The 14,257-nt window shown below is 40.4% G+C and overlaps 1 protein-coding gene across 12 annotated transcripts in view; it reads left to right on the top strand.

Annotated features, from left to right (window-relative positions):
* MGA (MAX dimerization protein MGA) overlaps window positions 1-14,257 on the top strand; it is a 63,817-nt gene that overhangs the window by 39,789 nt on the left and 9,771 nt on the right. For 8 of the 12 annotated variants that reach the window (XM_055715119.1, XM_055715117.1, XM_055715118.1 and 5 more), the window contains 4 exons: window positions 997-2,693; window positions 10,610-10,734; window positions 12,123-12,174; window positions 13,865-14,050. In XM_055715119.1, coding sequence (XP_055571094.1) covers window positions 997-2,693; window positions 10,610-10,734; window positions 12,123-12,174; window positions 13,865-14,050 — 2,060 coding nt within the window. Of the gene's footprint in view, window positions 1-996; window positions 2,694-10,609; window positions 10,824-12,122; window positions 12,175-13,864; window positions 14,051-14,257 lie in introns of those variants that run through there. The other 4 variants (XR_008733040.1, XM_055715120.1, XM_055715124.1 and 1 more) reach the window with 4 other exon arrangements.

Here is a 14,257-nt window from a genome sequence, read left to right on the forward strand (position 1 = left end):
GGTTTTTTCCTCCTTAGAGCATGAGAAGAAAAATAAATTTGATTTTCAGCTGTTTCTCTAGTGCATAGTTGAAGATGAGGTTGGAAGAGTAAGACGTTGCAAGTATCTGACAGAAAATAGGTAGGATGCTTGTTGAGCATACTGTTGTACATGTTTGTAAACAAAATATACTTTAAATGCATGCCTACTTTCCAGGAGGATTTTTCTTCTGTTCTCCCTTTTTATAATGAAGCATCCTGAGGAAACGGAGGCAAGAGTGGTCTTGAAAAGAGGCGAAACAAGCAGAGCAAAACTGTAGGAAGGAGAGAAAATAATCCTGTGCCTTAGTTGGGGTTGGAGCATGAGGTGTAGTGAAGAAAGAATCAGCCAAAAAGTGCATTGAATTCCTTTGTGGTTTAGGGCTTTTGCTGTACAAGAGAAACTAGTTGCCAATAGTTGGCAATAATCTTCCTCATTGTTTTACAGAGTTCTGAAATGCTGCAGAAGAGTTCATTAAGGTGAAAAAGATTGTGGTATAATTATGTGGGTTTGTCACAGTTTTTCTCTGTGGAGTCTTTTTTCTGAGAAGGAGAAAAGGATTTTTAAATCAAATATTTCATTTTCCCCCCTTTTTTTTTTGTCCTAAAGAAAATCCATTTCCTCTGTTTTCCAATAAATGGGAAAATAAAATTGCAAAGGGCTCTAACTAAATGCAGTTGCCTTTTTTGATTATAAATCTTAATGGTAGAACTTATCATTAAATCTGGTAGTTCTGTAGTAGCCACCTCATGTTTTATTGGGGTGTTCTGTACAAAAATTCAACAATGTATATGCCTTCATGCAGCACCAGCTCTTTCACTGAGAACTTGTGGTCAAATACCTGATTACGTTGTGATGCCCGAGAATGCCAGCTACTTCTATTACACCGTCAAATACTAAAACTAAAAAACTAAAAAAACCAAAAAAAATAAAAATTGCATTGAGGAAGTATTAGTTGATGTTCTGTTTTCCTCACAGGATCTGTTGTAGGAATCCGGTTGCCTGCACCTTCTAAGCCTCCCGAGTCACCTGTGTCTCCCACTTCCTCTGTGTCTTCCACTTCTCCTGCTGCAAATCCAGCTGTACAAGCTGCAGCACCCAAGTTATCCCCTACATCCAACACAGCCACTCAAGCATCTTCTCTTCCTCCTTCAGTAACAAGTTTTGTGTCACAAGCAGGCACTCTGACTCTGAGGATCTCTCCTCCTGCTGCTAGCAGTGTGACAAATCAGACAGCCTCTGAGTCTAAAATGAACTGCAGCTCAGGTGGTCTGCCAGCTACGGCTGCTAATCTCATACCTTTACAGTCTGGCAGTTTTGCTTTACTTCAGCTCCCAGGACAGAAGACTGTGCCAAACTCCATTCTGCACCATTTTGCATCTCTTCAGATGAAGAAGGATTACAGGAAAATATGCAAGAAAGAGGAGTTGGGTGCTGCTCAGCAGAAGGAAAATGAGAAGGCTTCACGCTCAGATGATGCTGAAGTTACAGAGTCTGAGGTCACAGCGTCTGATAGGAAACAAGAAGAAAACGAATTGGCAGTTAACCAGTCAAATAATGTTGAAGAGTCAGCATCTGGCACAGCCACACCTGATAGAAATTCTGCTACGTTAGAGATGGTAGAGGAGGACTCCAAGGTGCTAGAGAGTTCGTGTGATGATAGCTTTTCTTCTCAGCCTGATGTTTCTGCAGATGTCGTGTCGTCTGACCATTCGTACATCAGCGAGAAGCCAAATGATGAGGAAGAAAAAGGGGCTTCTGAGGGGCAAGAGGATTCTGTCAGTTCTGAAACTCTGGTGGAGGCTGTTTCAACTAACTCTGAAACTGTTTATGGGCCATCAGATCAGCAGCCTCCAGTTGCTCCTCGGGGTAATAATGCGCACCCACGGAGTCTTGAGAATCAGGAGACTGCACAGTTGAAGAACCACGGGAAGGAACAAATACATGACGAACAGGAAGGGAAACCAGTAAAAGAGTGGGAAGGAGATGCACGGACACAGGTGGAGGAGCACAGCCAGGCAAGTTCTGGGCAGTCACAAGGTCAGCAAGACCAAGATACGCAGCTGGAGAGCAAGGAGGAGCAGAAAGAGACTGAACTGTCTCGGAACAAAGAAGAATGCCAGGGTGATGCTGTGCAGCCAGATACGGAAAGGAAGGGGCACACGGACTGCACAGAATCAGGAAGCATAAGAGGGAGAACAGGCAGCAAGTCTGACAGCAGTCCGGCGGAAGAGCAGCAGGATAATGCTTCAGGAGGACAGCATGCCGTCAGTACCAAGGAAGGTGAAGCAGGCAGTAACAACAAAGAACAAGGTGCTTTTGATCCTCAGGAAGCAATGAAAACAGGTCATGATATTGTAACGCATGTCAACAGTTCTTGGAGCAAAATATCTAGCATTGTACCTGCCTTAGAAAATAAAAGTGAGGCAGATAACAAAGCTGATGTATCTGAGAAAAGCGACTTCCTGACACCAGAACAGAGGGCACAGGAGCCTAGGCATCACAAAAAGGGCTACGTGCCCACTGTTGATATAACTGCTGATGATATGGAAGAAGAAGAGGAGGAAGACGATGATGAGGATGAAGAGGATGAAAAAACTGATGATTCTGCTGATGAGATGCTGGATGGTGCTTCTGACTTCCCAAGTGAAGAGGAAGTAGATGTTGAAAAAGTGGTAAGCATTTTAACTATTTATGAAGGGGTTTCTGGTGTTGGGTTTTGGTTTTGTTGTTTGTTTCTTTTTTTAAATTGACCAACTAACGTGTCACAACTCATGGATTTGAAAGATCCAGTGTGATGTTTCTTTTCTGGACTTCAGATTCTTTAGAAAGTTTAGATTGGGGTTCCAAGTGGAAATGTCTTCTATTTCTTCTTAGCTGCATGCTCTTTTATAGGTAGCATTGTAGTGACCTTTTAGAAATTGTCTTTTTCAGGTAACAGGAGTTATATTGAGCAAGCTGTAATAGAACCATTGCATGTTGTCTTTCTCCGGTATTTACTTAAGCAGCTTGCTTCCTCGTAATATATGACTTACGATCCTAAAACTTAGTAGCCAGCGTAGTATTTCTGTTACTTTAAGCTCTTTCCTTCTACTTAATTTTTGTAGCCCTGAGTTAACATTTATTTCTGGAAGGAATGTTTGACACTCTGCTTAAATTCTTCTTGAAATTTAGTGGTACGTTCAAGTAGTATGTGAAAGCTGTCATTCTATATTTGATAGAAAAGCAACTGCTCCAGAAGTCACAGAATGAGGGCAAAACATTGTAGTTAGTATAATTATGTTTACATTTTAATGCTCATAGAATTTCCATCAAATTTTACCCAAAAATTAGAAGAATCCCACATGTAATTCCTTGATGTACTTTTTATATATCAATGTAACTTAAGAACCAGTGCATTGCTACTTAAAATTTATGAACTTGAGGGTTTGTGAATCAGTCAGATGGACATAAGAAATGAGATAGCTTCTTCTTGGGATGAGATAAAAGTGGAAAGACAAAGGTTAAACTGGAGAAGAATTGAAAACCAAACAAATTAATAATAGAGATTATGTTAGTGTCTTCAGGCATTTGAAAGTATATAGTTCTTTTAGACCTTTTATATTAATGTAGTCCTCTCGCAGCTGAAAACCAAATTGGACGACTTTTTCTTCTAACCATATCCAGAGTGACTCAATTAAGTCTGCAGCTCTGGCTTTTAGAGAACCTATTTAACTTCCAGAAAAATTGACTATAATCAGTTCATATTCCAGCTCCTTATTCTCAGGCAAGATGATAGCATCTCAGCTGCAGGAAGGTGAGGAAACTGAAAGCGGATGTAACTTTTTGAAGTTCTTTCAAGCTGAAAATGGAGTTGTTTGTCTTGAGCCACAGTGGCAGTTTGGCAACTCGTTTATCCTTCAATAACTTCAGCAGAGTTATCATCAAGTTTGGAGAACCACGGTTAGCCTGATGCTGGATAAACTTTCCAGGCAAGGTAGACTTGGGAATCTGTTGGTAAGGCAACAATAATGTCTAGGTCATAGAGCAGCCTGTTATTAGGGTTGATGTTTTAAAGATGTGTTTTCTTTTGTCCTGCAAAAGGATCGTGAAACGAAAAAATAATTTTTAGAGATTATAAGAATTGGAACATAATTGGAACACCTTTGTTTTGGAAGAAGCTTGCTGTGCAGGTTTTGACCAACATGGTTTGGTAAGCCATGTGAGGGTTGGTCTTCACCATAAGCTCACGCAAACATGAGTAAGCTAGCTTTGGTTCTAGAGCAGTAAAGCTGAGGAATGAGACCTCGGAGGACTGTAAAAACGTGGTTTGTTGATCTGTGCTGCCTGCAAGTTAAGTTAGCATGGCAGTGCCTAATGGAGGATTCAGTTTTAAATTAAGTATGTAGGTGTTATTTTTCACTGGGATGTGCTCTTTTATCAACATAGTGCTTACAGGACAGGCTGTACTGGTGTTTGTCGGACTGTATGAAGTCAGATCATATAAACAGGCTCCTAGAGGCTGTGTATCTATTTCATTAAACCAGTGGAAACACAGAAGCAGAGCGTACACACGTGTCCACTAATACTTTTGTTTAGTGGAAATGCTAATGGCAGCTCTTTCACTACTAGTTTAAAATATGGACTGGTTTTACTTGCTCAGGAAATAGCTGTTAGAAACCCCAGAAAACTCTAGTGAGAGTCAGGATGATTGCTGCTTACATGTCATAGGTATTCCTGTTTGTTTTAGTACGTTTCCCCACACTGGTTCTCAATGCAGTAAGGACTTAATTGTTCGTAATTTTGTGTATTGATGCTGTTCAAATTACCTTCTTACCTTGTGTTAACTTTGTGTACTTGACTTAAGAGACTCATGTAGACTCTTCCTCTACTCAACAACAAGAGAGAAGCTTTGGGAGAATGGTGTCTTTGCTCTTTTGCATTTCCTACCCTGAGTTGCATCGAGAGGAGCTTAGGAGGGCTGATTGTCGTGGGTTTGGTGATAAGAGTAAAACATTGTGAGAATACCATATAGGCAAACTAATCGATATCAGGACCTGTTGTCTGAACAAATTCAAGTGTGGTGGTCTGAGATGTGATGTTAAACTCTTGATCTCCAAGGCATTATGACTGCACACAGATTTCCTCTTGAGAATGACTGCTTGGCTTGAGCTAAGTCACAGACAGTGTCTGTGAATTGTTCACGAGTGCCTGTTGGCTTAAGCCAAAACCAATGCGGGGGTTGTTCTAGTGTTAATGCTACAGATCGAGTCCCATGGTCCTGTTTAATTTACTAGGCTAAACGTAGCTTCTGTGTCTGGCAAGTTGTTTTATTTAAAATGTTGTTTAAACGTGCCTTTCAATCATTCTTTCTCTGAGCTGAATGTTAAAATGATAAGTAACTGTTATGAATTAGTACAAAATTGTAAGTTTAATAAAAAGTGGAAGTGGCGTATTTTGTGGACAATTTAAGCTGTAACAATCTGTCATATGCTCTGAGCTTTTGATACAGACCACGTGTGAAGTCTGCAGATATTCTAGCGTGGAAGGCAGATCCAGAAATGAGGCGTTTACTTGGGTAATGTTTAACAACATCCATTGTCATCTACCCTCCTTTTTTCTCGGTACTGTCACTGGGGACCCTCTGCTGTCAGGCAGTTTGCTCTTTGGGAGCCAGCAACAGGGGTACGGGTTGCCGGGAACAGACAGGTAAGTCAGAGGAGATAGCTTAGAAGCAGGCATTGAAATGCAGAGAGGGAAAAGTGTTACATCTCTTTAGCAGCTTTGGAATTTCTGTTGTAGTGTGGGATTGTTCCTCTTGTGTCTCCATTAAGGCATTTTACTTCTACAAACTTAAAGACATCTAGAAGTTTTGTAACAACAGGACCTGTGGAAAGGCTGATGCTACCTTTCTTAGAAAGGCAGGGCTTCCAGAAGAATTCTGAAAGTTTTGCACTCTTGAGAAGCCCTGCTAGGCTATGAATAGGGCTCAGCCAGTGTCAGATTGGCAGTACTTACTTACATAGGAGTAGCTGTTCTTAGGCAGATATTAATTTCTGATGATCTTCACAATTGTGATACTTTTCCGGTTGTTAGCAAGTCAGAGGTAGAGAGGAAAGATTAGCCACCCCGAAGCATTTTTCCTTTTTTTGTTAAATGTAAGAATGAAAGAAGTAATGTTTTTTGTTGTACACATGTCCACATTCAGTATTTGTAAAGTTAAAACTGTGAAGTTCTTGGTGAGCAATGGAGAGTTGTTACTTCTGTATCCCTCCCACCCCCCCCATCTTTCATGAATAAGATGCCATGTCTTGGGTTCTGAATGCCATTTTTCTAGTATGGTAACATGTAGAAAACATGGTACCACGAGAACATGTCTAGCTGCATAATTAATATCAACCCTTTGGTTAGCCCACTGTAACTTGTCAGCACTCAAAAGCTTTGACATGGTAGTGTTTCTACAGTAAGCTAACTTGCTGAGCTTTTTTTCTTCTCACTTTCTGGATAGTAGCATCTTTTGAACTATGCTGCGTGATGCCCTTCCCTGCAGCATAGTGATGTCCAAATGTAGTTTAGACGGAGCAGTCCTGCCCACCGAAGGAAATCAGTATCTCTTGCATGTAGAATTGCAGCAATGATACTGCATAAAACAGAAAAGCTGGAAAAAATATCCGGAGGCTTCATAGATGACCAAGGAGAGCAGGCAAAAATTAGAAGTACTCTAGGTATAAAGAAATAAAACTATGTTGTCATAAAATGTGACCTGTTAAAATGGAGTAACCCTGTACTTCTCGCAAGTAATATTTTCAACATAATGGCATGTATCTGTTCAGTAGTTCTGTAATTTAAATAGCATCTTTGAATAATTTTTGTTTAGCCAGCTTTTTCCCTCTGGCTTTATGATGCTTTTCCTTCTCTCATCAGGCCCTGGGGAGGATTAAAAAAAGGCTGTGGAAGCAGCTATGCTATGTGTTAAAACACCTGTCGTAGCTCAACAGAAGGTCTGCGTCTGGGGAGATGGTGCAATTTTGGTATCTTCCAACTTGTTTTCTTTTGCTTTCTCTTCCCTCCATTCTTACCAGTTAGTAGACTTGTTTCCAGGGTCAAGCATATGTTCTCCTCAGTAGAGGAATTTTGGAATTTCAGCAATCTGGGTCCTCTAGTGCATCATCTGGTTCACTCTGTGAACCCTGGCATACCTGTTAAGGACACTTAAGAGAATTTGGGAATTTTCAGTTGTGTTCTTGGATTTTCCTGCCTTTCTGTGACCTTGTGTGAATGGGTTAGTCTCTGCTTTTCAATGGGAAAGCTGCAGAATTGACTTAAAGACAACTTGGATGCATCTGTTCTCTTAAGAACAAAATTACTTCATTGACAAAATGCACCCAAAAAGTTGCTCCTGTTCATTGAAACTGGATCTTGATAAAGTCTGTAACAAGTAAAGCAAGTGTGAGGAGGAGTTGTTAAAAAATCACTGGCTGTTTGCCTAAGTGATATTCTTCAGGTGAGATTTTACATAGTGGAACTTAAATTTCTTAAGTTTCTGTAGGCATACAGAGCCACGCAACAGCCATGAAACAAAGCTGTGTACTGTTCAGAGACAGTGCTTGGAAGTTGCTGAAATGCAATGTAGTCTTAACTCGGGCACAATTTCAGTAGCCCCTGCATACGTGTTCTGGATCTGGACTGCCAGCAGTATTTGGTTGGACCTCACCAAGGTCCCGGGGACGTTGTGTCTTCTGACTGTCACTGTCCTGCTGTCTTGGGTAGCAGTGGTGCCATGTAGCTCCTGACCAGCCTGTCGGGTTCAAAGTGACGCACTGCTTCCTTGGTAAAGACAGTTCATTTTCTCTGTGCTGGGCCTGGTCCCAGTGCTAATGAGTCTTACTTTGTGGGAGAATATTTACGAGTTGGAACAAATACGGGTTTTATGGGCTGTCATGCACTGAAAGAAACAGTACTTCCGTAAGAACCCGCCAGTACATACTTTCAAAGTCAGGTGAGAATTTTTTACCTCCATGCTGCTCTTTATACTCGTAACAGGAACTGTTGTGGCATAATACAGATTCATAGCTGCTCTGAAGGAATGCTGCAAGAAACCCTAGAAGTTAGTAGTAGCAGAGTAACTTACCTCCTTTCCAAATAGAGAACTCGACAGAGATCAGAGCTGCTTTCCTGGGCAGGGAAGAATGCTGTCTTTAAAGTCAGCACGTGTTAAAAATACCTTTGAAAGAAAGAGCGAGATTGTTCTCTACAGCTAGTCGTCTCTCATCTAATGTCACTCTCCTTGCTCTTCTCTTTATTTTTCAAAAGATGTGACTTTTTACAAGCATAGGTAACATGGGAGTGTGCATAGCAGCGTGAAAAGGAGTAAGGATGCTTTTCTGTTCAGATCTAGCAGCTATAGCTGATAACTTGAGCATCACTTTTCTTTGTTACAGCAGTAGTATCTTGGCACTTCATAGTACAGGAAGAGGTGTCAGTTTCTCTGCAAGTGAGTAGTTTAGAAGTTTATACCTCTTTCTACTATAGAATCTACTACCAACGCTTGGTAGAACCCCTCATGATGTGAATGGAGGGTGATGGAAGAATTTGGAATATTTGACAGTGGTTTTCCAGGGGGAGGATGCTGCATGATTTCGTTCTTTTAAAACGAGTGGAAGATTCTGCAGGCAGTATTGCAGATGTGTGTGTATGTATGCAAGTCACTAAAATACATGCACTTTACACACACACTTTTAAAATGTATATATACCCTTTTTCATGTGTGTATATATATGTGCATACACTCACTCTATACTTTACTAAAGGCTACATTGCTACAAAGTATACGTTGTTGTAATTTAAAAAGGTTATATCCCCAGTGTAGTCTTTAGTAAAGGAAGGCAAACTTGCTTAATTTTTGAACTGATTCAGTTTTCTGTAGCCTTAGCCATACAGCCATGGGAGATGCTATGTGACACATGGTTTAAAAAATACCGATAATTTTACGTGGCAGCATGATTCACAGTGGTGGTCACTGCGTGGTGTCAGTAACTAAGGTGGCATTTTTTGTGGTGTTCAAATTTTAATTAGCCCTGCTGTGAGTTGTGGGGTTTGGGGTTGTGGGGTTTTTTTGTTTGTTTGTTTGTTTTTTGTTTAGGAAAGGTTGTGTTTAGTCACCATGAAGAAGCCAAATCAACCCTTAGGTTGTTAAGAGATCCTGCTTCACTGTAAAAGGAAATTTATCAGCTAAGACTTACTGTCTGGTTATAAATTGGGTCCCTTTAACATAGCTGCAGATTTCACAGGTGTAAATTTCATGACAATTGGAAATGTGTATCTTAACCACTTGTTAGATATGCTTGTGTGGTGATTTAGGCTGCTTTTGTTTGTTTTCGTTATAGCCTAATCTGTGGTCAGCTGAGTAAGCCTTTCTAATCTGAGTTTCTTAAAACAGCGGTGTGAGTTGCAGATAACTTTAAATAATTGGTACCCTGAAAAGCATTTACTAGAGGCCACTTACTGATCCAGTATTGTGCATTGCTTTTTTTTCCTGTTCTGCACTTAGTGTTTTTTAACTTAAGTTTTAACTTAAACAGATTAACTGTTTGCATCAGTTTCAGGTAAGTATTCAGTTCAGAGAAGTTGATTGCAGTTCCTCAAAAAGACAGAAAAGAAGGACAAAGAGAAGGAATGAAAGACAGAAGAATAGGAGGACAAGACTGGGTTGGTTCAGGGAACTGGGTGAAATAGAGTACGGAATGGAAGTATAATTACGTTTTCTTAAGGAGGAGAGAGTTCTGCATTCTGCAAGCAGACCAAAGACTATAATATAAAAAGCTCAAAAAACCTGTAATACAAAAACATCAGCTTAATTTTTGGCTTGGGCGGGGGGGGGTGGGCGGGGGGGGTGACAGAATGGGGGGTCACCTGCTACTACAAATGGCCACAAGAATATTTAACTTGTAGTTGCTACAGTACTGTAGTTATTCTCTATCTCTGTCTTCAGAGATGGTAGCAAGTTTTCTTGGTCAGGCAAGCATGGAGAAAAAGTACTCTTCAGAATATCATAAATATTTAAAATAATTATTGGGCAGCATTTTGGAAAGAGCCAAAATCATAGTCTTCATCATGTAAGCAGTTTACTGTATGACCCAAAGAAGCCTGGTTATATGATGTTCTGACTGTTGCTATCTTAGGTATGGGAGACCATTGCTAAGGAGATAACCATCTCAACCTGTGTCAAAAAAAAAATATGTTAATTAGCAACCTGCAGTAGCAGGTTGTAAAGGCAGTTTAATCTTACTTGAAAATGGAGGCAGGAAAGCTCTGCCCTGTAGCAGCTTTTCATCTCACCCATAGTAAAAGCATAAACGACAGAGATGGTTTTGCCCTTACCACATTCATTTTGTGGAGTTGCTAGTGGGAGGAGTTCCTGGAGGTGACAGTTAAAATAACCACCTGCTTAGCACTGTTTATTTATTGGCCAGTGTAGCTGGAGATGTTGATTCTTTAATGGTTCTTAATGTTTTAATGTAATCTCTTTTGAGACTGAAGTGAAACTGTTTTGGCCTGAGCTCTATTGCTAAGTAGATACTCATTTTAAAAAACAAAACAAAAACTGTTCCAGGATGCGTGTGAATACAGTGAGGATGGCGAGCAGGTGGACATTGAGACCGTGGAGGAGCTTTCAGAGAAGATTAACATTGCCCGTCTGAAGGCCACAGCTGCTAATATCCAACCTTCCAAACAGAAGTAAGCATCCTTGGAGAGTGCAACAGTTCTGTATTTGATTGATGAGCTGGCTTTGAATGAACCCATTAAACAACAGGTTTAATGTGATGGTAAGATAAAGCAAGGCTTGTGTCAGGTCTTCCTGAGCACTGGTGCTTCCCAGTGTCTGTGAGGAGGGGGCTGTCAGAACTAAGGGTAGATTTGAGGTGTCTTAGCCTATTTTTTTTTTTTATTTGCTCTCTCCTCTTAATTAATTTGTTCATGGGGATGTATATCTTGAAATGTAAAATTATTATGAGTGAATCACCTCCCTTCCTGCAAACTGAGTATGAGCAGGGGCATCTTTGTTTAAAATGTGATTTTGCAAGCTTTGTTATTTTTGCTGGTGGACTTGTTATTTTTAGGCGGGAGCGTCATTGGCTTAATTCCTGATCCTGTAAATGAAAGCTTTGTCTTTGGGACCATTGCCCCAGCGAAGACTATATTTACATATAGTCTGCTATGGTTGGATAGCTGGGCTTTTATTTTGTTGTTCTTTTGTTGTTTTTTTTTTTGTTTGTTTTCTGTTATTATTGCTGCCCTTCCATTTGTAATGACAAAATGCAAAGTAAAATCATGGCTTACTTGAGGTATGTAAAGATGGTCATGGCTGTTTCTCAGTTGCACCAAACAAAAGAATTCAGAATGTTGCATCCTTGGTTCTTTTTAAGAATTTTTTTTTGTAGAAACTGAAAGAATCTGTTTGGTGATGCTATATACCTCCCAGATAGTTCCGATGTTGGGGTTTTTTTCGTTCAAAGATACAGCTCAACTTTTATCTTTAGATGGTGACTTTGCTATAAATTGTGAAGGTCATTCAGTGAGAGAGAAAAACAGATGTTATGTTTTGTAAAAAGGTAATTATTTCAAATGCGTATTGTTCTTTGTTTTCTTGAAGCTCCTAAGATATGAGGAAGCTGTTATTACGTATTGGGATAGTAATGAATGTGAGGATTTTGGTTGGTTTTTCTTGGTGGGGGAGGGATTGCTCTGCTACCTGTATTGAATCTGTGTTTTTTTAAAAAAAAGAACCAAAACATAGTTTTTAAAAAACCAAAAACATTCTGCAGCTAACAGTCACAGGCTGAATTTATTCTCTTTGGCATATAATGAAATAGTTTGTCTTTTGCACTATGAGTTAATTTTACAACTTTCAGAACAGCTTGATTTTTTTTCCAGGATGATGGCATTGGAGATAGCTCACTTTGTTGGGAAAGCTCAACAGTATCCTGCTTTCATGTAGTTATACAAGGAAGAGATAATTTCAAGGGATAAAAATGAGCAATTGTAGTTGCTGTTGGAATGTAGTTAATGAGGATAGAGTGAATGAGATGAGTAGTGTTGGGAAAAACTTTTTACCTTTCTTCCAGATACCATGCTCGTAATTCTTCGGATGAAAAATTATCAGAAAAACCTACGAAGGTATATGTTTGCTCTCCTCTTTCCTTTTGGTATCACACCTCCATTTTAAAGATAAACTTTCATCTCAAGTACGACTCTTAATGCGATTTATCTACCTTCCATATGTTTATGATTCAATGCAAGAAACCAAATGTGTGTATGGGGGGAAGGGGCTCGGTCCAAATCTCTTTAAAGAAAAAGGACAGCTGCTGGCATCGGTGGGTTTCAGATGCAGCTTTATGTATGGGAGGAGTATCTGCCTTTTATTAGTATGTTTGCTTAGGTTTTGTGTTCTTGGCATAAATAATTGTTATAGCACACAAAATAATGAACAACTGAGAAATGTTTTCATGTGTAGAAGACGACAGTATGTAGGATTATGTAGCACAGCACTGGGCGAAGGATTTCTGAAGACAGTAGTTTAAATAATACGTATTTAGGCAAGTTACGGATAATGCAGAATCCTCTCAAACCAAAACTCACTGCAGTCCTTCTGAAGCTTATGCCGTATTTTAGGGTGGCTTTGAAGCCAGTTTCACCAACTGTCCATGGTCATGTCCGTGCTGTACTAGATGCCAGATGTAGAGCTATCTGCTGGGGTGGGGCTCTGAGGTGGGCTGTGAGCCTGGTGTTTGTCCTGTACGTTAGAGCAGGCTGGTACGTATGCCTTTGCTTGAGATGGTTCCAGGGTGCTCTGCCTGCCTTGCCTTCTCCACGTACTCTTCTCTCTGCCCTGGAATTTACGGCATGGGGCCCTGCCTGGGGAGGAGCCGAGTGGCCAGTGCAGGAGCAGATGCGTTGCAGCCTTACTGCAGCCTTACTGTGCTCGGTCTGCCTTTGGGGGCAAAGTGGATGTCAGGAGCCGGGTTTCGGGAGGGTCGGCTCAGAAATGCCATCACTGGACGTGAGGAGCCTTTCCACTGATTCACTGGGGTTTGGAGCAGACCTAAAATGATGTTAAAAAGCCTGCGTTAATGCTACTCTTGAAATACTACTTCATCATAAAATAAATAGCATAGTTGTACCAAACCTGTAAAAGTAACGATGAAATAACAAACCTTCAAATCTGTAGAGATCAGTAATTATGCTTATTGCCTGTCAACCCTTTTCGAAGCTTAAGCAAATTCAAAATCAGAGCCTGTCTTGTGACACTTTCTGTTTCTTGGTAGGTGTCTGGGGTCATAAGTTCGATTCCAATCTTTCACATTCTTACCTACAGTGTCTCTTGGCCCCAACCCATATGTACCCATGAAACGAAATAGAAATCAGACTAGTTTCACTCTAGGGAAAAATTCAGGTGTCTGATATTTGATGTGATTGTTTCATTCATTAGTAGACTTCTTTGACAGGCAGACAACAAAAAAAATTTGGGCTCAAACGTGCGTGATTTTGCTGTAATCCTGTGGTTTAACTAAGTAGCCTTGTATTGCAAAAAAAAATAAAAAAAAAAATGCTTATGAGTAGAAGGGACCGCTCATGATCTTTTCCTTTAGGGTTGATGCGATTATGTTGGTCATTTCTTGTTGGTCAGCATTTCATGCTTATTGCGTGCGCTTCTGACGCTGAACTTCCATGAAGCCATACTAGCAGAGTAGCATGATACGAGATCTTCAGGTGTAAATCAGCCCTGTAAATGAGGCATGCCTTTGAATGTTGTTTGCTGTGACATTACCCTTTTTATTTAAACTGGTCAATACGGTTACTTCTCCAGCAGAAACGTCAACTCTGGCACAGAAAGCTGAAGACTGAGGCAGAAGCCTTTGCTCATTACCGCCAGACACACACAGCAAATGAACGCCGGCGTCGTAATGAAATGAGAGATCTCTTTGAGAAGCTGAAGAGAACTCTGGGGTTGCACAACCTTCCCAAGGTCTCCAAATGCTACATTCTCAAGCAAGTAAGTATTTTGACGCTTAAGTGAGGATGAGAATCGTTAACTCTGGTCAGAGTAATTAAGCTAGTATGGACTCCTTGAGCTGAGTCCGAGTGATACTGTGAACAGTGAACTTCTGTCACCTTTACAGGACTCGCCAGAAGAAAACGCTATCTGAAAGCGTTTGTATTCCTAAAAACTTAATGATACAGATGCCTTATTTTGGATTAA

Source organism: Falco cherrug, chromosome 7 (genome assembly GCF_023634085.1).
Source record: "Falco cherrug isolate bFalChe1 chromosome 7, bFalChe1.pri, whole genome shotgun sequence".
NCBI classification, from domain to species: domain Eukaryota; kingdom Metazoa; phylum Chordata; class Aves; order Falconiformes; family Falconidae; genus Falco; species Falco cherrug.